Source organism: Camelus dromedarius, chromosome 11 (genome assembly GCF_036321535.1).
Source record: "Camelus dromedarius isolate mCamDro1 chromosome 11, mCamDro1.pat, whole genome shotgun sequence".
NCBI classification, from domain to species: domain Eukaryota; kingdom Metazoa; phylum Chordata; class Mammalia; order Artiodactyla; family Camelidae; genus Camelus; species Camelus dromedarius.
In genome coordinates this window covers 26,963,500-26,986,601 of record NC_087446.1, presented here as the reverse complement: position 1 = coordinate 26,986,601, position 23,102 = coordinate 26,963,500, and the positions used below count along the sequence as shown (strand labels likewise).

General features: G+C 35.1%; 1 protein-coding gene across 6 annotated transcripts in view; it reads left to right on the top strand.

The window, feature by feature from the left end:
• Positions 1–22,295, top strand: part of ATP2B1 (ATPase plasma membrane Ca2+ transporting 1) — a 115,443-nt gene extending 93,148 nt beyond the window's left edge. For 3 of the 6 annotated variants that reach the window (XM_064491572.1, XM_031463037.2, XM_064491573.1), the window contains exons 16-22: positions 4,880–5,071; positions 5,218–5,431; positions 5,905–6,116; positions 7,518–7,625; positions 9,570–9,752; positions 10,139–10,225; positions 19,021–22,295. In XM_064491572.1, the coding sequence (XP_064347642.1) occupies positions 4,880–5,071; positions 5,218–5,431; positions 5,905–6,116; positions 7,518–7,625; positions 9,570–9,752; positions 10,139–10,225; positions 19,021–19,332 (1,308 nt within the window). In that variant the 3' untranslated portion in view covers positions 19,333–22,295. Of the gene's footprint in view, positions 1–4,879; positions 5,072–5,217; positions 5,432–5,904; positions 6,117–7,517; positions 7,626–9,569; positions 9,753–10,138; positions 10,293–19,020 lie in introns of all 6 variants that reach the window. The other 3 variants (XM_064491574.1, XM_031463039.2, XM_064491575.1) reach the window with 2 other exon arrangements.
• The last annotated feature ends 807 nt before the right edge of the window (positions 22,296–23,102 follow it).

The window sequence follows — 23,102 nt, the reverse complement described above, 5'->3', positions numbered from 1 at the left end:
CTAAAGTATTTGGGATTTAGCAGAGCCATCACTATAGTGGCAGCCTTTCAACAGGAGTGAGGCAAATGGAAGAAGGAAATTACATAGTTAAAGTCCCCTTGACCAATAACTGTGCACCCAAAGATTCCTACCTCATCCTATTCCAAATTTATTGTGGTAAGCAGCACACTGGTGTGAACTTCTGAAGACTTGTGAAAAGTAGCTGAAGGGATAAAGAATATTTAAGGGCTGTTTCTTTGTAGACAAAACAGGGTCATTCACTTTAGAAACAGGGTCACTCACTGCTGCTCTTGATCATTTAGCGGGGATTCTTACTGCTACTTTCATCTGGACTGCTCACCAGGAAGGCATTTATGTACAATGCATTTTAAAATAAAACAGCTTTCTTCCCAAAACTTAAGTATTTCAGGCAGATACTAAAGGCTTTAAATAAATGCAGGTAAATGTAGTAATGCAAACAGAAACAGTGCAGCAGCTGCTCTGTTTGATATTTAAGCCTTTTGAAGGTTTTAGGCACATTTTACCACTTTTTTTAAGGTAACACATCAAAAAAAATCTAAATGTATTTTAAATATACAGGGAAAGAATAAGTGCTTAGTGGTTTGGACTTGAAAGCACTCTGACTCAAGCTTGAATTTACTGTGTTTTTGTTCAGTTCTTCAGTTTCATATTTTAAAACTGAAAGGTGAAATTATTTGTTTGGGGCTTTTATTAGATACCTACAAGAAATTGCTATTGATTAGTTCTTTCTAAAATCTGTTTCTTATTTTTCGAGCAGAAATAGCATTTTAAAACTCCCTTTCTCTCGCGCACTCTCTGTATATGTACACACACTATATATTTAGCAAATTAAACATTAAAATAAAATTTACACCAATAAAATAAAGGAACTAGTGTGAGTATGTTATTAGCTTGCAGAGGGGTCTGGCATTTTGCCCTATTTAGCCACTCCTTTTAGAATTCCTTTAGATAGCAAGCCTCCGTAGCGTGCTTAAAATATGATTACATTCTTTTAGATTATATTTTATTATTTCTACCACCAAAATTCAAATTTCTGTCAACCACACAAGTACAGATATTTCTGTCATCAAAGACTAAATACTATGATGTATTTCTGTAACCAAGTGTACATCGCTGGTAGTAAAAAACTTCCCTAAGGTAATTTGAATACCGTAATTTAAAGTCTTTTTAGATTTTGGATCAATAATAATTTGTTTCTTCTTCAAACATTAAGAATCTGTTTTCAGTACTCTGGTCCAGAAACATTAGAGGTGAGTAGTTGCTGCCTCCTAAAGGTTCAGCACACAAGGAAATAAATCATCAAAGCATAGTGGCAGCCAGTGAAGGTCTAAACACAGCACGGGGCTCTGCCTATAGAGGCATTTGAAAGAGGTGCCATTTGAGCTGAGGGATGGAGAAAAGTCCTGCCAGGAGATGTCAGAGAATGATAAGTAGTTTAACAAGACTAGAAGAAGGTGTTTTGGTGGGTCCTGGATGTGAAGAAGGGGGATTTGCTACCTGAGGAGGGCCTTAAAGGCTGAGATGAGGGATTTGTTCTTTTATCTGACAGAGCAGCATTTCCCAAGCAGTCTTCTGATGCAGGCAAACAAATCTGGAGACATTAGCATGCAGCTCTGAGAAGCTCATAAAAAAAGCTGTTTAATTTTTTTTTGGTGTAAAGTTTCCCACACTTGTTTACCTGTAAAACTAGTTTTTATTTGGGTACCAATTAACATCTACAGTAACTTTTTAAATTTTGAAGGATTTTGAACAAGGGAGTGATGAGATTTGCATTTGCAAAAGAGAATGATTAGAGGCAGGGAAACCTGTTTGGTTTAGTTGTGTTAGATATGTTTCACATTAAAATATTCAGGTTAGGAGTTAGAGGCTAAAATTTTAAATTATGATTGTTCCTTTATTGAATATTTTGAGAAAAGCTTGACTTGGACTTTGTTTTTTGTGTTTATCAAAACAATATTGCATAGCATTTGAAAAGTCAAACAGTTCTGTAAGACTTGATACCTAGGTCCCCTACCGACTATCATTTCTTCCAGCTCATTTTTTGACTAAAGGAAACCAACTATTTTAGCTGTTTGTTTTCCTTAGTTATTTGCCTTCATATATCTAAATGACATGACAAGAGTTTTTAATTTTTTTAATATAAAGCATGTGTTAATGACTTTTCATTAAGGACGATAAGGATTTAGCACTCTCACAGGCACACACACACAGTTACCCCTATGTGCATTCATACTCACTACCTGTCCTGTCACTCTTCCATCAGAATTAAAGATGGTCCAGAGACCGTACTTACTGTGATGGAAATGCTGTTCCAGGCTGAGCCATGTGGTCTACTGTAATGACTTGTACTTCCTTGCACAACTTTTTGTATTCCCTACAAATTGTCTTATTCAGTTCACTCTCTTAATCTTTAAATTATTGATTTATTTATCTAATTATTTCCTTAGTTTGTTTTTTAATGTACTGAATATTAATTCATCACCAAATTCTTCTTTCATTATGTCAGAGGCATCATGTGCCTTCACCGATTTTACCTGCTTAGAGACACCTCCCAGACCGTATGACATGCTATATAATCTGGACTGTTTGCTAGGCCTGCTGCTCAGCTGACTTTTCTTTCTCCATCTGAGAATTTCCTTAACCATTCACTGATGTAAGATTTTAAATTTCCTGGATTTGATGTCATCATCTTTTTTGGTTTACTCTCTCAGTTAAGTAAAGCCATCTCCAGCAGATTGCTGAGAAAAAGGGTTCATGAGAGTTACTTTTTCATAACTTTTGTGACTGAAATCTCTATTCTCTCCTCAAAGAATTCTTCTTGGATTCTTAGTCTGACTTGATTTTAAAAAATCAAGGTTGAAAATAATTTTCACTCAGAATTTTGAATTTGTACCTCCAATGTTATTACATACCATTTTGAATTTTGAAACTTTTTCTTTCTTTCTTTCTTTTCTGGAGGTATTTAAGTCTTTCCTTTGTTCTCAAGTCCTCTGAATGTCATAATGGTTTGTCTTAGGGCAATTTTTTACTATGAAAACTCGTTTTCTTTAGTTTTGTGGCATTTTCTTATACTCTCCTTGTTTTTTCTCCATTGTTTTTCTTTGTGGCATAGTCCCCCTGATTTTTGGAGCTCTTATACTGATAACTTGTCTCTTTCTTCTGTTTACCATACCTTTGTCATCTTACAGGAATATTTCCTCGACTCTGTTGTTTTTTTCATTTCTGTGATCATATATTTAATTTCCACGAGTTGTTTTTTAATCTCTGAATTTTTGTTCTTGTTTTAACATCTTGTTCTTGTTTCATTGCTGTGCCTTTTGCTTTTCTAAGGAGTTCATTTTTTTAAAAACAAGCTTTTGTCTCTTTGTATCTCTGTATGCCTTTTGGTGTCGTGTCTATCTTTCCAGTTAGTGCTTTCTTTAGATGTCAAATGATTCTTAGTTGTCTCTGCTTATTTACAAGTAGGAAGTTGAAAAGCTGGAAAGCCTTAAGCCTATAGGTGTGATTTGTCGACCAGAGCTACTCAATAAAGTGGTTTGGCTTGGCCATTTCACTTCTTAGGGTACTTTGAATTTTCAGTATTTTTAGGTCTCTTCACTTCAGTTGATCAGATTTCCCAGAAAAGAATTTTCAAATCTGCTGACTGGAGGGCAGTCTTGAATCCTGGTATTCTGGGAGACAAGTAGAAGAAGAAGAAGAATGGTCGTCTTAGCATTCATCAGAGTTACTCTTAACTGCTTGCTTGTATTCAATATAGCACCCCATACCCAGCAGTACTTGGTGCCACCCTTCAGTTTAAACATTCTGTTGTATCCTCTTAGTAAATTAGCAGGCACTTTTCTGCCAGGTCAGAGGGAGTGGCGAACTGCCTGGTTGCATGGCCTTGGGAGGGGGCTCTGAGGCTCTAGCTGGCTTTTCTTTTCATTTTTTTATGAATATGTAACACACCTACAGAAAAGTACACACTGAATGGATTATCACAAGTGAGTAGATAATAGATAATGCAAGGCAAGAAATGCAGTACAACCTATACCCCAGGAAGCCTGAGTCACACTCCCTTATAGTTACTACTGTCTCTCTTCAGAGACAGCCAGTATTCCGAAGATTTCTTTTGTCTGTTTTTGAACTTTGTACATAAGAATCGTATATTATATATTATTTTGAGTCCATTATCCTTTGTTCATCATTGTCTTTGTGAGATTCATGTGCATTGTTGTATATAGTTTAGTTCATTCATTTTTATTAATCTACAGCCTGCTAATATAATGCATCCCATTCCACTGTTGAGGGACATTGTTGCTCTTAGTTTGGACCTTCTAAGTACTTCTTCAGCATCTTCGGAAGACTTTGAAGACTTCCTTCGTCACCCCCACCTCCAGTGCTACCTGATGCTACCAAGTCCCGAGCCTTATGCAGCAGAGCCCCGCAGTGCAACAGAGGCTCCCCCGCTCTCCCTGCTGTCAGCTTAGGGTTCGGCTCTCTGGGGTCTGCTGAGTTTCTTACTGTCTGGTCATCTGCTTTCCAGCCTCCTGCGGTTTTTTGAACTATCTCCTTTCCCACTAACTTTTTGTCTTTGTGAGTTTCTATTTTTCAATGTATCTTTTATAATGTGACTTTTGGAAGGAATTTTGGGTAGTGCCTGTATCCATTCCTATTTTTTTTTTAAACCCAATTTAAACTTTATTTTCAATGCCTCGTTTATTATATTCAATTTCTACCATCTTTCACAATAAGTTTTAGTCAATAACTATTAAATATAATGCTAAATTTCTATTAATTAAATGTATATTAGCCTTTCAAATAGTTAAAAGTTATGTTTTAAACATTTAGTCTAATTCACAGAACTTTTTTTTAATAGGGTATCGCTGGAACTGACGTAGCTAAAGAAGCATCTGATATTATTCTCACAGATGACAACTTTACAAGCATTGTTAAAGCAGTTATGTGGGGACGCAATGTCTATGACAGCATCTCAAAATTCCTTCAGTTCCAGCTCACTGTCAACGTAGTAGCTGTGATTGTTGCCTTCACGGGCGCCTGTATTACTCAAGTAGGTTGACAGTTTGTTTATTAAGACTTGTTTATTTTAGAGCAAAAATGTTACGTTCTTTAAGTTTTTGAATGTAAATGGCATCTTGAGAATTGCTGAGTCCCTGAATGGCTGTAAATGTCTATTAAGAAACCTGTCTTTCCCAGGATTCTCCACTTAAAGCTGTACAGATGCTGTGGGTAAACCTCATAATGGATACGCTCGCTTCCCTGGCTCTGGCGACTGAACCCCCCACCGAGTCTCTCCTGCTTCGGAAACCTTATGGTAGAAATAAGCCCCTCATCTCACGTACAATGATGAAGAATATTTTGGGTCATGCATTCTACCAACTTGTAGTAGTCTTTACACTCTTGTTTGCTGGTAAGAATTTGATGCCTGGTAAAGCTTCAGTTGTTTCTGTTCCAAGCTCATATCCCAGATATCTTAATGCTACAGATTTTTCAAGAACATAAGTTGTTACTCTTTTTCTGACCCCCCCCCCAACCCGTTTGTCTTTAATTTCTCCTCTTTATCAGTGGATGCATAATACGTTTTGAGAGGCAGCGTGACAGATACTGGGGAGAAAAGTAAAGAGGGTCCTAATTTCTTGTCCTGGCTCTACCACTAACTTAGACATTAGATCTTGAACATGTCACCATAGTTTGGGGGGCTTCCATTGCTCCTGTACAAAATAAGAAAGTCACACTAGAGAATCCCACGTCCCTTCCAACTCTTTCTCTGCTGCCATTTGAGAGCAAAGAAAGGTCTGTCTAGATTTTGTTATTGCATACTTTCTTGAAATGTTAAATTATTTTGTATGACAATTACAGAATAGTAATTTTTTATTCTTTCAGGAGAAAAGTTTTTTGATATTGATAGTGGAAGAAATGCTCCTTTGCACTCTCCTCCGTCGGAACATTATACTATTGTTTTTAATACCTTTGTACTGATGCAACTTTTCAACGAAATAAATGCCCGGAAAATTCATGGTGAAAGAAATGTATTTGAAGGAATCTTTAATAATGCCATCTTCTGCACAATTGTTTTAGGCACTTTTGTGGTACAGGTGGGTAATTGTAAAAGATAGTTTCAAATTTGATTATTATATGGAGATCTTAGGTAAACAGGTGGCTTGTTCCAGAAATTACTTGACTGCAGTGTGTGGGCTTTCTGTGTATTGCCTTGAAGACATCAAAAAAAAGTTTTAAGTATCATAACTCAAGTGAAAATTTGCCCTGTCCTGAAATTCTACATGTGCATGAGTGTATTAAGCTCATACTGCTTTAACTGCACTGTAGGTTCTGTGGCTGTGATCCTTCACACTCGGATATTCTGATTATTCATTCTACATTGTTATTATTTAAACTATTGTAATTTTTATGTTATTTAAGACCAGTCTTACAGTTTACCACTTTTTAATATAGCTGTAGTGGCCGCTTAATTGCTTCTAGCAATTAATAGCAGTTAATTATTTCTACAGTTGAGTTCATTATGAAATAATAAAAGATTTTGAAGTGAATGTTTTAAAATTTTGAATGTCTGCATCCTGAGTTGGTATGAGCCACATTTTTCATTTTGTGATATTGTCAAAACAAGGCAGGAAATGGAATGGAGAATGGAGTGTGAGGAATGGAGTTGAGATGAAATGTGAGGGACTGAATTTTCCCATTTGAATAAAAGTCAGTCTAAGGACAGAACTATACACTTTACATATGGTGGGTTTTATGTAACTATATATTATACCTGTGTTTTTATATCCTCTTGGATTCTGTGGTACTCTTCTATGCAAATGATTGTTAACAGTAGAATCTGGAATCAAAACAGGTAAGTGAATGGTGCATGATTAAACCTGGAAGTCATTAAACACAGTAAGATTTCAAATTAAATTAAAAAGTGAGCCTTTCAAAATAGAGTCAGATAGTGATGGTGCTTATTTCAAAATGAAGATCTAAAAATTTTGAGAACTTTACTCAAATAGTCTATACCTTGTGTACTGTGATACCAGAATCCAAAATCCTAGACTTAATTATTTCTGTGAAAATTGTTTCTGTCTTAGCTTTCAGTTTCAATTAACTTTGGGAGAAATGTTATCTTCTTGTTCTGTAGTTTCTGGAAGTATTTTACAGATTTCATAAAAAAAAAATCATTGTTCATGACATGCTAAAATTTTAGCTTTTACTTACTACAAAATTGGGTTTATCTGTTTAATATATGGGGATTGCAAAATTTTAACAGCTTATTTCTCTGTAAACAAATGTGATAAAATTTAGTTCCCAACATAGGTTGATGTACCCAGAACAGTTGAAGTGAGGTGTTACTCTTCAATACCTTATAAATATACTTGAAGTGTGACCAGCAGATCAGCCCCTGGTCTGTTTGTTACAAGTCCACAGTGAGATAAGGAACATAAGCCAGAATGTAAGTCAACAACTTCACTAAATAAATGTACTCTTGATTATTCCTCCAGATAATAATTGTGCAATTTGGTGGAAAACCTTTCAGTTGTTCAGAACTTTCAATAGAACAGTGGCTATGGTCAATATTCCTAGGGATGGGAACGTTACTCTGGGGCCAGGTAATATCTCTCTTTTTTTTTTTTTTTTTTTTTTGGTATCTAAAGTGATTTTTTAAAATTTCTTTCAGGATGTGTATGTTCTTTAATCAGTTCTATAACTTAATCCTAAGCAGTTCTTACTCTGGGTCAAGAAAGGGCATTCAGAGATTTTTTTTTATGTAACACTTGTTCTAATATGTCACTTGCTGTTTACTGTGATTATGCCTGTACAATAAAACACAACTTTAATTTCTTAGTTTTTTAACTTTTTTTTCTAACAAGTTTCACGACACTTACTAGGTTTCATTTGTAACTGGATAGAATGCTAATATCTGTATCTTTTGCTCTATGACTTATTTTTGCATTTTCAGAATTAATATTTTAACAAAAATATAAAAATATTATATACATTTGACTTTTCATCATTTTGTTATGTAGTATAATAAAAATGTAGCTTAAGAAAAATCTTAAGTTTCAGTTGATGTGAGGAATGTTTCCATGAAAATAGTATCTGAGAAAATGGCCACAAAATGACATTTTAGAGTATTTGGATCAAATGGCTTTAACAGTGTGTTTAAAATTACAATGCCTGTAAAATGAGATATCTTTCATCTATACTATAAGTAGCTTACTTGCAAGTGTATGTCATTATTTTTTTTAAAGATAAGTGGTAATGGTGTATGTGTTGTTCATTTCAAGTCCGTTACCATCACTATAAAACGAACTGATAAGGAATCTGTACTAACATTTTCATAAATGAAACTTAGCAGTGTGTGACTGGTGTGAGCTAATAACTCTTACCATTCTACAAGTCAGTCAAACCGAAATCCAGCTTCTACCTAACCTTTAACTCAGTCTTTATTTGCCTTTATCTTACCTTTTTCTTAATTGTGTTTTTAGGTTCTGAGTTTTCTCTTCTTACTCATTATGCAGATCTCTTTAATTGAGATCCTCTTTTAAGTAGGATCCATATTTGGGCCACTCTTCTGTTTTGATTACCTTTCTAGTTATTTTATAATGTTCCCTTACAGGCAAAACTGAACCCCACAACCTCCAAAAAACTCTAATTTCAGGAAGAGGAAATTCAATGCAGCGTATATGCCCAACAGGCATCAGTAGCTGTCTTTGATTGACGTCATCTATTGATTTTTAGTGTGCCATGGGAGAAAACACTGATTTTGTTAGTCAGCAGACCTAGGGTCTTAGTCACTCAGAGAACGAGTCACATCTCTTGCCTCTGAGCTCATCTCTGAAATGAAGTGGTCGGGCTAGAAGTTCTCTGAGCACTTCTGATTCTGACAGTGTGCCTGTTTCTCCCAGCTTCCTTAAGGAATGGCCAAGTTCCTTAAGGAATAGCTGTTAACACTTAAAAGTTAATACATATTTATTGGCATTTTTGTATCTTTCATGTTTTCTGGGGCATCTGTTCCTGTTTGGTGTCATTCTCAATCACTGTTAATCCAATTTTAAGTAGTTGCATTTTATAAAAATAAATATATTTAATAAACAAAAGCTATTTTCAGTTTAGCCTTGAAGATTTTTTGAATTTTGGTATTTTTTTCTCATTGAACTCTTAAAGCACTAATGAAATGTGAACTTCTTTTGCATCCAAGAAGACCAACCTATTTTTATTTTATTTGAAATAAATATGAGTTTAAATATATATATAAAAGCATGGTTGTTAATTTACTGTCTTGAATGTCCTAAATAAAATATGAAAATATAATCAGGTTATTTCCATTCAGGAAACCTTTTTACCCTTCAGACTTAAATCTTCTATGTAGCTAAGAGAAGAATATTTTTTGTTCTGAGAAAGAAAGCCTCTGATGGACAGGATCTCATTGCTTCATGGGTAAAGATAGTTGGCTGTGCTTGCAACTTTTCATACCTTTTTTGTGTTGAAGTTGATCGGTTTAATTGTATCTTGATGCGCTTTGTTTCTAAGTTCTTTCCCCTGTGTTGTAGCTTATTTCAACAATTCCAACTAGCCGTTTAAAATTCCTAAAAGAAGCTGGTCACGGAACACAAAAGGAAGAAATACCTGAGGAGGAGTTAGCAGAGGACGTGGAAGAGATTGATCACGCTGAACGGGAGTTGCGGCGTGGCCAGATCTTGTGGTTTAGAGGTCTGAACAGAATCCAGACGCAGGTATGGGCCTGGTAGAGAGGTAGGAGAGACAGTGGGAGCGGGAGCAGAGGGCTTTTGGACCCGGGAGGAGGTTTAAATGTGCTCCTTCACTTCCTTTCTAGCCTCCCCAACCCACAAAACTTACTCTTTTGAAAAATAATACTGGTGCCTGGAATGAATGAAAGTTTTAACTGATCATGAAAGAATGTGTCTATATGCCCCTAAGCTCCTTTTTTCCTAGCTTTTTTTCCCCCCTTCATCTCCAAATGCTACTCTTGCCTATTTATCTGCTCTGTAAAAAGTGCCTTTTTTCTTTACTTTTTATATGTTGATAGATGGAATGGTCCTTTCTCTTGTTCTCTCTTTCTCTTGCTGAGCAAGCTGTCACAATCTCTGATTCCTTGCAGATGGATGTAGTGAATGCTTTCCAGAGTGGAAGTTCCATTCAGGGGGCTCTAAGGCGGCAACCCTCCATCGCCAGCCAGCATCATGATGTAACAAATATTTCTACCCCTACACATGTAGTGTTTTCCTCTTCTACTGCTTCTACTACTGTGGGGTGTGAGTGTGTGTTCCTAAGTGCATGAAATTAACATTTCCTACTTCACACACCTAACGTTTCTCATTTTCTCCTTAATGTTTAAATTCATTGTTCAGGCTTTTCATAAAGCTTTCTTTTCGTAAAGTGGATTGAGACTTCAAAGTGTTGTCGTTGTTGTTGTTTTATTTCTTAGAGGGCTAGATAACAGGTGGAACAATTGCAACCAAAGATTAGACACGAAATCCATGAGCTTGTCTCTACGCTAACTCTGAGAGTTAATATGGGGAGTAAAATTGTAGCTTAGAATTTGTGAAACTACTATAAATTTTTGAGTATATGCCTTTAAACATGTTCATATTGCATGGTTCCCAGATGCATGTGATTTGAAACTGATCTAACATAACCAAGAAATTGCATTTTTAAAGCTAAAAATGAACTTAACATTTTGACTCATGTCTAGTTCAGTTTGGAAAGTAAGTTAGTACCCTGTAGAAAAGTTCTCAGCATACAGCCAGGTTGCTTTGGCTTTTTTTTTTTTCTTTAAGGAGGGGGTCCCTGAATAATAGCTTCAAAGTTCTTTGGTGCTTATACTATTTTTTTCGTGTATGTAATCAACTTAATTTAAAATTGCTTCCTAGATAAAATGTTCTAAGTTTTCCAAAGAAGTAGGGAAAGTGTATTTTTTTTGTTCAGTGTTTTTTGTTTGTTTGTTTGTTTTAATTTCACTCATTTCTCCCACTACCTGACCATCTTCCACCTCTTGCTGCAGCCAGTCTGTTTTTTGTATCTGTGAGCTTGGTTTGAGGTTTTTGTTTTTTAAGATTCCACATATAAGAGAGATCATACAGTGTTGTCTTTGTCTGACTTATCTCACTTAGCATAATAATGCCCGCAAGTTCCCTCTCTCTTCACAAATAGCAAGGTTTCCTTCTTTTTTATGGTTGAATAATATTCTAGTGTAGGGGGAGGTGTATATACACCATAATTTCTTTAGCCATTCATTCATCAGTGGATAATTAGATTGTTTCTATATGTGCTATTGTAAATAATGCTGCAGTGAACATTGGGGTACATATATCTTTTCAAATTAGTGTTTTTGTTTTCCTCAGATATTCAGAAGTGGAATTGGGTTTGCTCCATCATTTGGTAGTTCTGTTTTTAATTTTTTGAGGAACCTCCATAGTGTTTCCATAGTGATTATACCAATTTACATTCCTACCAATAGTGCACAAGGGTTCCCTTTTCTCCGCATCTTTGCCACACTTGTTATTTCTTGTCTTTTTGATAATAGCCATTCTAACAGGTCTGAGGTGATATCTCATTGTGGTTTTGACTTGCGTTTCCCTGATGATTAGTGATGTTTAGCATCTTTTAATGTGCCTCTTGTCCATTTGTATGTCTTCTTTGAAAAAATGTCCTTTCAGATCTTTTGACCATTTTTTAGTCAGATTTTTTTTTTTGTTAACCAAGTTGTACAAGTTCTTTGTATATTTTAGCTATTGTCTCCTTATTTGATATGTAACTTGCAAATATTTTTTTCCCATTCTTTAGGTTGTATTTTCATTTTGTTCATGATTTCCTTTGCTGTGTAGAACCTTTTCAGTTTGATATAATCTCACTTGTTTGTTTTTGCTTTTTTTGCTTTTGGTATCTGATTCAAAAGAATCATCACCATGACCTGTATCAAGGAATTTACCTCCTATGTGAGCTTTTTGGTTTGTTTTTAAAAAACTTTTTTTTTAATGAAAGATTCTTTAAATTCTGTAGTGCTTTACAATTTTACCACCATGTTTTATTCTAGGAGTTTTATGGTTTCAAGTCTTATGGTCAAGTCTTTAATCAATTTTGAGTTGATTTTTGTGTATGGTGTAAGATAGTGGTCCAGTTTCATTCTTTTGTGTGTAGCTATCCAATTTTTCCAACACCATTTGTTGAAGAGATTGTCCTTTCCCCACTGTATGTTCTTGACTCCTTTGTCATAAATATTGATTTATTTCTGGGCTCTCTGTCCTGTTCCATTGATCTATATGTCTGTTTTTATGCAAACTTATGCCAACACCATACTGTTCTAATTACTATAGCTTGGTAATATAGTTGACATCAGGGAACATGGTGACTCCAGCTTTGTTCTTCTTTCTCAAGATTTCTTTGGCTATTCAGAGGCTTATGTGGTTCCATACAGATTTTAGGATTGTTTTTATTTCTGTAAAAAATGCCATTGGAATTTTGATAGGGATTTTATTGAATCTGTACTGCTTTGAGTAGCATGGACATTTTAACAATAGTAATTCTTCCAGTCTATGAGCACATAATATCTTCTCATTTATTTGTGTCATCTTCAGTCTCATTCATTAATGTCTTATAGTTTTCAATATACAGGGCTTTCACCTCCTTAGATAAATTTATTCCTAAGTATTCTTTTTGATACAATTGTGAATGGGATTGATCTCTTAATTTCCCTTTTTTAATAGGTTGTTACTAGTGTAAAGAAATGTTGCAGATTTTTGCATATTGATTTTGTACCCTGCAACTTTACCGAATTCGTTTATTCTAACAGTTTTTTGATGGAGTGTTTAGGGTTTTCTATATATATCATCTGCAGGTAGTGATGGGTTTACTTCTTTCTTTCCAATTCAGATGCCTTTTATTTCTTTTCCTTGCCCAATTGCTCTGGTTAGGACTCCCAATACTATGTTGAATAAAAGTAGCAAAACAAATCTGTCAGTTACACAGTTGGCCACTTCTGCCCTCACTGATAGAGGGGCTTGTTCCTGATCTTAGAGGAAAAGCTTTTGGCTTTTAACCATTGAGTATGAAGTTAGCTGTTGGTGGGTCATATATGGCCTTTATTATGTTCAGGTATGTTCCCTCTATACCCGTTTTGTTAAGAGTTTTTAATCATAAATTTGTGTTGAATTTTGTTAGGTGCTTTTTCTGCATCTATGGAGAGGTGATCATGTAGTTTTTATGTACTAATTATTGAAACATTGCATGTCATAATTTTATTAATTGACTAGAATAACAAATTTCCTTTCAGGTTTTTAGCAGATGGCTTTTAGTGAAAGGTTTTCAGTAAACTCCTCAGAAGCCTTATAACCTCTGTCATCCCTACTCTGAACTTGAGTTTGAATTCCATGGTATACTGGAGGCACTAAAGATACACGCCCACCCACCCCTCATCCCTGCCCTTGAAATCAGCTGAGACACCTAAGTGTAATCTTTTATTTAGGCAGAGACCTATCTTTTCCACTTGGTCTTCAGCCAGTGAAGGACTAGAAGAACCTTGGGTAGCTGGGGAGAGGATGAATTGAGGGAGAAAGCAATGCTGGTCTGTTCACTACTTGCTTAAGTAATTTTCATTTGTTATTTTTGACGGTATTCCAAAACAGGCAGCACAGAAACTATTCCCATCTTACAGGTGTGAAAACTGATTTGGAAAAATAACTTGTCTGTGACTAATAAGCAGAACAACATGATGTAGCGCAAAGAGCAGACAAGTGCTGTAAAGACAAACTGACCCTGTAACGTTAGGCAGGATGTTAAATTTGCACGCATGGACAGATAGGAATCTTTCTTTTGAAAATGACCCTGGTGCTACCTACCTAATGAAGTGGTTTATGCAAATTGCCTGGCCTTATGCCTGGGACAGCTTAAGTCAGCTGCATCCCTTCCTTCCTCTGCCTGGGGGTTTCACATGATTCCTGGCTCTCTAGGGCATTTTATCACTCATCCCTTCACTGCCTTCTACTAGTGTTTCTTTCATTGTATTCCATAACCACTGTGGAAGGCCTGCCATCTGCCAGGGCTGCACTCGAACCACCCGACCTTGCAGTCTAGTAAGGGAAGCAGACAAGGAGCTGGGGACTGTGACATGGATATGAAGCAGAGAATGTGTAACAGGGTCCTTAACCTTCCCTGGGAAGTCAGGAAAAACTACCTGAAGGAACTGACTCCCAAGCTGACCCCTTGATAGAATTCACTGATTGAGGGAGGCAGGTCTCAACTGACGTAGTTTGGTACTAAAAAAGTAATAAAATGTAAGGAGTTGATGCGGCTGGAATGGAAGGTTAGTGCCTATTTATATCCCACAAGAAGGAGCCAAACTGAGACTTAATCCTGATAGACTCCCTCCCTTCAGAACTTTAAATTTGAAAAATTCCAAACCAACAGACAAGTTGAAAGGTGAATACCCTTCATATAGATTTACCACTCCTTGATATTTTATGACATCTGCTCTACCTTTATAATATTAATATACACTTTTTCTGAGCCATTTGAAAGTAAGTGGTAGATACCATAAATTCCATCTGTGAATACTTCAGTGTGTACTCTCCTGTATAATCATACTGTCTGATCACATCCAAGAAATCTAACTTTGATACCATTTTGTTTAACGTACAGTCCATATTTAGATTTCTCCAGTTGCCCCCCAAAATGTCCTTTATAGCTTTTTTTGATCCAGGATCCAAGAAAGGGCCATCAGTAGTGTGTGTTATGACTCTTTAGTCTCCTTTGACTAGGATCTGTTTTCTCTACCTACAATTTTCAAAACATTGACTTTTTTGAAAAATCCAGGCCGTTTGTTTTGTAAAGTGTCCTACATTCGGGATTTGATTGTTTTCTCATAATTAGCTTCATGTTAAACTTTTTTGACAAGTTTGTTTCCTGGGTGGTATATATTCTGTTTGTTTTTATTTCAGCAAAATTTTAAATAAGTGACTTTTATTGGAGAGGTTCATGTGACCTAGGTATATCATATTTACTGTATTTCTCTGTATAATTGTTTTCCAGACTTTATATTCAATAGCAGATCAATCAAAAACTCTGTTTTAAGGCATACCCACCCACACCTGCTCCAGGCTCTTTTCTGATGTACAACTCTGAGTTTCTGGGCACATGTGGCCAGGGGATAGTGTTAAAAGATTTAATGGAAGGTTTCATTTCTTCACTGTAATACAGAATAATCTTAGAAATATCTGTGTTCATTAAACTTCTTTGACTCTTATTTGGAGTTTTGGCTTTGCCAAATGGAAGAAATTATAATCCATTTCAGCTTTGTCATATATTAGTCTTGAAACCTCTCTGGAAAGGTCATTTTTACCCCCTCATTTACCAGTCAGATCTTTCAAAGTTCTCAAGAAAGAAACCTGTAATTTCTCTTTATAAAGTGTATCTTTCTAATACCAGTCTTTACCTTTAGCACATTATTTTGTTGAATCAGTAGTTACACCTTCCTGGAAAGGAGAAATTGAGAGAAAATTTGATCTTCCAGATGGAAGGTCAGTAAACCATAGCCTGTGGACCAAATCTGGCCTGCTGCCTGTTTGAAAATAACTTTTTATTGGAACATAGCCATGCTCATTAATTTAATATCTTTGGTCGTTTTGCACTACAAAGACAGACTTGAGTAGTTGCATCAGAGATGGTATGGCTCACTAAACCTAAAATACATACTGTCTGGCCCTTTTCAGAAAATGTTTGCCAACCCCTATTCCAGATAATTAAAACTCTACACATTACACGGGTGGGTCTCACTTTGAGAACATTGCAAATACCCAACTTTGAAAAACAACCTAGAATTTTCTTTTCCTATTGCAAAATATCTTTTACTTTACCAGAAACTCTTTAATTTGTAGTGTACATAGTAAAAGTAATGATGAATACAAATTTTAGAAATGGGCACTCTGTTGTAGAAGGTAAGATATATGAGCTACTGATTAAATAGTCTCATAGTTTAGAGCTGTTGTCTTGTGTACTGCATTTTAGACAGTAATATCCTTTCCTGCTATCAAAAAGAATTATATATTTTTTAATGGGTGGTTTAGCAGGATACATAATCTTATTTTGATTTGTTACTTAAACTTAATGTTTACCTTGATAATTATTTTGTTTACTAAAATTATGATTATGATAATCACTTTGATTTTTTCTTTAACATATATGCCTCATACAATATTTTCCTCTAGTTTCGTCCTCTGAATAATTTACTCTTTAAATTTTTTTTCTTGACATAGAAATTTTTGAGTTTTTCTTAATTCTAATAATTTTAGGAGCCAGTAATTATGTTGTACATAGTAGGTCTCAGTAGATTTTAAAAGACAAACAGTAAGTGTTGGATTGTCAAAAATGGAAAATTAGGGTTACTTACATTTCTGCTTAGACTGAATGCTTTGTGGTATTAAAGTAGTTTTCTATCTACCTGAAATATTGTGCACACAGCTGTGTTTTTAATTACTCAGAATTACTACTGTACTGTGAGAATTTTACATGTAAATGGTAATAGCGATCAGAGCAAGTGTAAACTAGCTCAGTGTCATGCTTTAGATGGGAAGCCTTTCTTATTTATGAGTAGAAAGTAAAACAAATCAGATTCAGCGGCCCCTGGTTAATCTAGATTGTATTGTGTATTCCTAATGTGAGAACGGTTTTTTGAAAGTTGTATTGCTTCAGAGCATTCCTAAGCTGTTCTTGTACTATGCTGACCGTCATTTTAGGAAGTATTTTATTCTAGTGGAGTTAGTTACAAGGTCAGTGTCCATATGTTCTTTTATTGACTGGAGAGAACCTGGAATTAAGAGTCCAGGAACCTTGGTTCTCAGACATTCTGGCACTGATTACTAGTGACTTCGCAAGACAACCACCCTTCCTCAGGTACTTGGTTTCATCATTTGTAAACTGGTTGGGATAATATATCTCGAATATCGTTTCAAGCTCTGATACTCTATTATCAGATAGAAAAAAAATTCTTAGCAAAATTGAGAAGCTTTGGTTAAAAAAAAAATCTAATCTAATTTCACCTACCACAGATGTGTGTGTAATTGTGTGTATACACACTCACTGGCTTCTGCCCCTCCTAGAGCTTTACTAACTCCCACATCTCTCACTTAAACCCATACCTCTCTCCTGAGCTCTGGATGTTTTGCAGCTCCCCAATTTAACATGTTCCAAAAATTGACTTATTTTTCCCTTGATTCTTCACTCGTCTTCTCCACCCAGACTGGTCAAAACAAAACAGAAATCTTAACTGTTTCCCTAGGTCTGTTAGCAATACCAGCAACCAAATCAAATAAGCAAAGACTTCAAGGTCATCTTGAGCTCTCATCACCCACCAGATTTGCTGACTGGTCCTCAAATTTGTGTTCAATCTGCCTACTGGCCACTGATGCCAGTGAACATAGGAGAGAAAGAACTGCTCTGAGATCTTACCTTCAGTTCCTTTGGGTAAATTCCCAGGAGTGGGAATCAAGCATAGTCAGACTCATAGAAGCAGAGAGTGAGAGTAGAATGGTGGTTACCAGGGTCTAGGGGAAGGGGGAGTTTGGCAGATGTTAGTCAAGGGGTACAGAGTTTCAGTTATGCAAGATGAATAGTTCTGGAGATCTAATGTGTCGCATGGTGACTACAGGTAACAGTACTGCACTGTACACTTCAGATTTACTAGAAGGGTGCAATCCCAAGTGTCCTCACCACACACATGCCCAAATGATAGCTGTGTGAGGGAATGGATACGTTAGCTTGTTTGCCATGATTATTTCATAATGTGGACAATATCAGATAGACTTGTATGCCTCAAATATATACAAGAAAAAGGCGGGCATAAACTTACCTTTTTAAAAAGCAAATTCAAATGTCCATATGAGGAGTCTATTGTTTTTTTTCAGTATCATTGTCTTATGATTTTAGTGATTTTTTTTCTGAAATATCACTGTCAGTTCTTATAATGACATCTTCATTGCTAAACAGGATTCATTAAAATCAAAAGCAAGCACTATATTTGAATTGATACGTAGTAGATGCTCAATTATTTGGATTTTGTCTTTTTTGAAGTGCTTATGACACTGCGTTAATGAGACCTAATGTCAGTGTGTGCTGTGGTTTATTTGAGTTAATTACCCGTTAACCTCTTTTCATCCATATGGCAGACTTCTAAGAAGGAAGCTGAATTGTGGGGCTACATGTTTAAGGGTGAAAATACTGGAAAACTGTGTCTTCTTGGGAAATTTTTCACAGAAGAATCCCAGAGGGTTTTTGTTTTATTTTAAATCTGTTCTTTCCATTGAACTATAGTATATAAATTTATTTAAGTTTTAATATTGTCGAGAAAAACACTAACACTTTACAGAAAAATGGCATATACTCAAATATTTATAGCTGTTTAATGGCATTTTATAGAAATTTATTTGGGTTTTGTCTTTATTTTTATTTTTTAATGAAGGGCATAGTGGGGTAGATGTGAGTTCATTGTGGCATTCAGCGTATATTTGCTTGGCTTTTTCATACTCAGTGACACCCTAATTCCTAGCATGATTAATAGTAACCCTCTGTGCTTGACTTTATTTAATTTATTTGAGTTGTTTTCAAAAATTATGTTTTTTCTTTCATTTAAAAAAATCAGCTAAAGCTTGTGTATGGTTAATTTTATGTTTGTTTTCTGTTTGATTTTGTTTTCTTAGGGGAAAAAAAATCCTATAAAATGGCTATTAAATTCTTAGCCAGTGACAATGAGATTTTCATAGTATTACTTTGAATTCTATACCTCTTAATTCTTAGAGTATGTGGTTTTGTTGTTCTGTAGTGTCCTACTAAAATATTCATTTTTTTTTACAGTGTATTGCAAGTTCCACTGCATTACATGCAAATATGATTCACTCATACCTAGCTGTTTGTGGATTCAGACTCATAAATGAACCATTTTTAAATTAAGCTAACAACCTACTGATATCTTTCTGTGTTTTCTGATATTTACAGATTCGAGTGGTGAATGCATTTCGTAGTTCTTTATATGAAGGGTTAGAAAAACCGGAATCAAGAAGTTCAATTCACAACTTTATGACACATCCTGAGTTTAGGATAGAAGATTCAGAGCCTCATATCCCCCTTATTGATGACACTGATGCTGAAGATGATGCTCCTACAAAACGAAACTCCAGTCCTCCACCCTCTCCCAACAAAAATAACAATGCTGTTGACAGCGGGATTTACCTTACAATAGAAATGAACAAGTCTGCTACCTCTTCATCCCCAGGAAGCCCACTACATAGTTTGGAAACATCACTCTGATTGTAAGCTGAATGTTAACACACTAGCTGCATTGTAAAGAAACAAATTGAAACTGGGTCTTTTCACATATTGTGATGGACAAGATAGTATTCTTGTCTTTGGACTTCAACAGAAGACACACTTGTACGAATGTAGATTTATTTTTTTAAAAAAAAAAAGCAAAGCTTTCTGCCAGACTGAGGGTGCTTTTTGGGGGGTGGGAGAAATGAACTGACAGATAAACAGTAACTCAGCGTAAGTTGACCTGTGGATCATCAGTAGAACCTAAGAATGGTCCTGAACAGTGATTAGCGAAGCTTTAGTTGATCTCAATCCTTGAGGGGAGAGAGGGAGGAGTAAAGCTGGGCAAGCAAGCGAAGAGCCCTGGATCATTGAATTGATGCTTTAATTTCTGCTGTTGGCTGTTAATAATTTGGATTATTTATGTTTATAAATGATACAGATCTGTTTACAAGGTTTGTAGATACTTTTTTTGTTCCTGTTCATAGATGGGAAGCTTCCTTATAACTGATGCAGAGAAAAATTAGTCCTTCAAATACTGCTGTATTTTCAGGAAAAAAAAGGGGTGTTTCTATTGAAACTGTACTAAATTTTTGCCTACAACTTACCTTGTTAAATACTGTAGATAAATTGCTAATACTGATAGCCAAATAGATAACACTAATGCTTTGTTTAAAAAAACAACAAAAAAAAAAACCACAAAACAAAACAAAAAAACATGAGCAGTGGTGTTCTAATGAAGTTATGGCATCTGTCCTAATTAGTTTCTTAAATACATTTACTACTTAATGGTTTTGAAACAACTGTTTAATTTTTAAAATTTTTGAAAACTTGCTAATAACCTTTGTTCAGAATTTAGTAGATTGTTTAATGCAGGACATCAACTACATAATGAAAGATGCTTGAAATGCTTTTGTTATTTCAGGCAAATCAAATTAAATCAAACTATCAAACTACAAGAGAACTTTAGTCCTTTTGTTTTTGTCTAAACATGTTAGCTCAGTGATGTCTTGGTGAACTGTGAGTGAACTGTATTGATTTTTCTAATAAATCTTTAGAAACCTTCATACAGCATGAGGGCTGTTGGCATTTTGAAAAAGGTTAATAAGTAGAAGCATACATGTTTTCCTTTTGTTCTTGAAACTTGTTTGTAAACATAAATAAATATGCCCTTTTATTAAATAAATACATGGCAATGTTTTTTTAAAAGCAAATTTCAGCTTCTTTACTCAGTTCTGCATATCTGGTGCATCAGTCCATTCTCCTTAACCACAATTGGAATAAGTTTCAAGATGGTAACAGCCCCATGAAGTACCCGCTTTAATTCCTTGGTGGTAATCTAATAGAACCAGATTAAAGAAATCATTGCAATTTTACCATTTGACATATTCTTCGTAGAGTTTAGTTTGCCTAAAGTAGTCTCACAGTTTAAAAAAAAAAATAATGACCACCATTGTCTCTGATACGTTTGTTTTCATTCTTAAGTGGCCAAATAAATTAGGTAAAATGAGATTATATGAAAAGGTAGGAAAGGTCCTAAAAATACATATGTATATGTAGTAATTAACCATATGCTGGAATGCCCATCTCCAAGCCAGTTGGATTCATTAAATCTTTATTTCTCTTGTCTACCTTCTCCCCTTTTTATCCCTCTGTCTTTACCTTTTAGGAACTGGCATTGTGTTAGGGCCCAGATTTCACCAGATAAACAATCCTCAGGCTGACATAAAGTTTACGAGGACTACTACATCTGAGAGTGCTGACCCAGCAAAGAAACATTTAGTTGATGGTGCTTGATATTTTTGGTGGGTGGGGGAAAGTCTTTTTCTCTCCATCAGTCCTTTGCAGTAATCCTCTGCAAGTCTTAGAAAACATTGGCTCTGTCAGCATTTGTAATTGTACATTATTCATCAGGTATTTATAGCAAATCATACTGTAAAAAGAGGTAGCATGATATGCTGGAAAGCAAACGAGGCTGGGAGTCAAGACCTGGTTTCTCGTCTTGGTTTTGCCATTAACGTGCTGCATGACCTTGGGAAAATCATTTACCCTAAATGAGGGTGGTGGACTAGACTATCTTGAAGAACCCTGTCAACTCTAAAAATTTACTCTATCAACTGGAAAGCCTATAAGGCATAGGGAATAGAGAAAAGGGAAATGTTTTCAGTTTTTTGTTGTTTTTTTTTTTGGTTATGCTTAAATATGAATGTAATTAACAAAAGATTTAGAAGTGCATGTGCTTTGGAGGATTTGTATTGAGCTTTTACAGTATTCATTTTTCAACTCAAGGCAATGGCTTTTTACACCAACTCTAATCCATAAACGGGTCTTCTGACATCCATGAAGTAGTAGCAGGACATGCTTAGTGTGTATTCTCTCTTTGAGACACTGTAATTTCTACCAGAAATTTCCAGAGCATTATGTAAGTAGAAAAAAAATGCAGACAGGCTGTTAAAGATCTTGGATCCCATTATATAGTATGTATAGCTGAAATCAGCATCTGTAATTCAATCACTTCTTCTCTTTTATCTTCTAACCAAGAAATTGTTTAATTTTGCATCCCAAATGTTTTTAATCTTTGTATATTTTTTAAAAATCCTTTTCTCCTCATCATTGCCTTTTCTGTGGTTGTAAATAGACTTAACTTGCACTTTGAAGATGAGTTATTCCTTGTCATCTTATAAATATATGATATGGTAATTTTCATAACAGATGTCAGTTTTGAACCAAGAAATGGTGATTTGTTTATAAGAAAAAAAAAAAAACTGGCTTCATTTCTGTGAAACTGCTCTTTGAAAATTTCTTTCTACACGTGTCAGCCAACTGAGATACCGTGATGGTGTTGATTTCTTTCAGTGATGCTTACCATCTATTTTAGCCACCGAGCTTTTTATTATTTGTCTATTTGTAAAGTTAATTTGTCTTAACTCATTTAATAAATATACTGTTTATCTGTTTCTGAATGGGGACTGAACTTTTTGAATATTTAAATTGATCTGAGCATCGTATTTTGGAATTCCTTTTTTCTACTTGAAATTTTTAAAGTGTCATGTATGAAAATTCTGTGATGTACTTAGTGTTACGGTTGTGTTACAGTGAATCAGTGTTCTAATGTGCGTGATCTTGCTCCTAGGAGGAGAGTGGCTATGTTGTCCTTACTCTCCTGCCCACTGTCTTCAGTCTTCGCAGCACAATAGATAGTTCTGCAGTCCATGGGAGAGGAATGTTTTGGTTTTAGAAAAGATCAGTCTTTTCACATTAACTGTAAGAGTTTATTTTTTCATTAAATAATCCAAACTTGTCAATAGCAGTTATCTGAACTTTATGGTAACAAAATTAATCAAATTGCCCTTAGCTGGTTTTTATAATAAATTATGAACATAAATTAGCATGCTTTGTAGAAATACTGAGTAAACTTTAAGTGATTATGAATACCGTATTTTGGAATTAGTAAAAATTATTCAATTAATGAGTATATATGTAAGTACCATATTTATGACAGGAAAGATGTTTTCCATTTTATCAAATTAGATTTTGTATATGTTAAGTATTTAGGATTGAATTTTGAATTAAGTCCCTTTGTAAAATTAATTGAATAAGAAAGGGAAGTTTCTCTAAGTCTTGTTGACATTTTTCCTTCCCTGTGTCTATTGTCATGTTACAACTGCCTGCTTGCTTTCTGATGCCCAAACCCCATTTCACCTTTATCTTTTTAATTTAGTGTTACACTCATTTGTAAGCAAACAAACAAAAAAACTTTTGTTAATTAT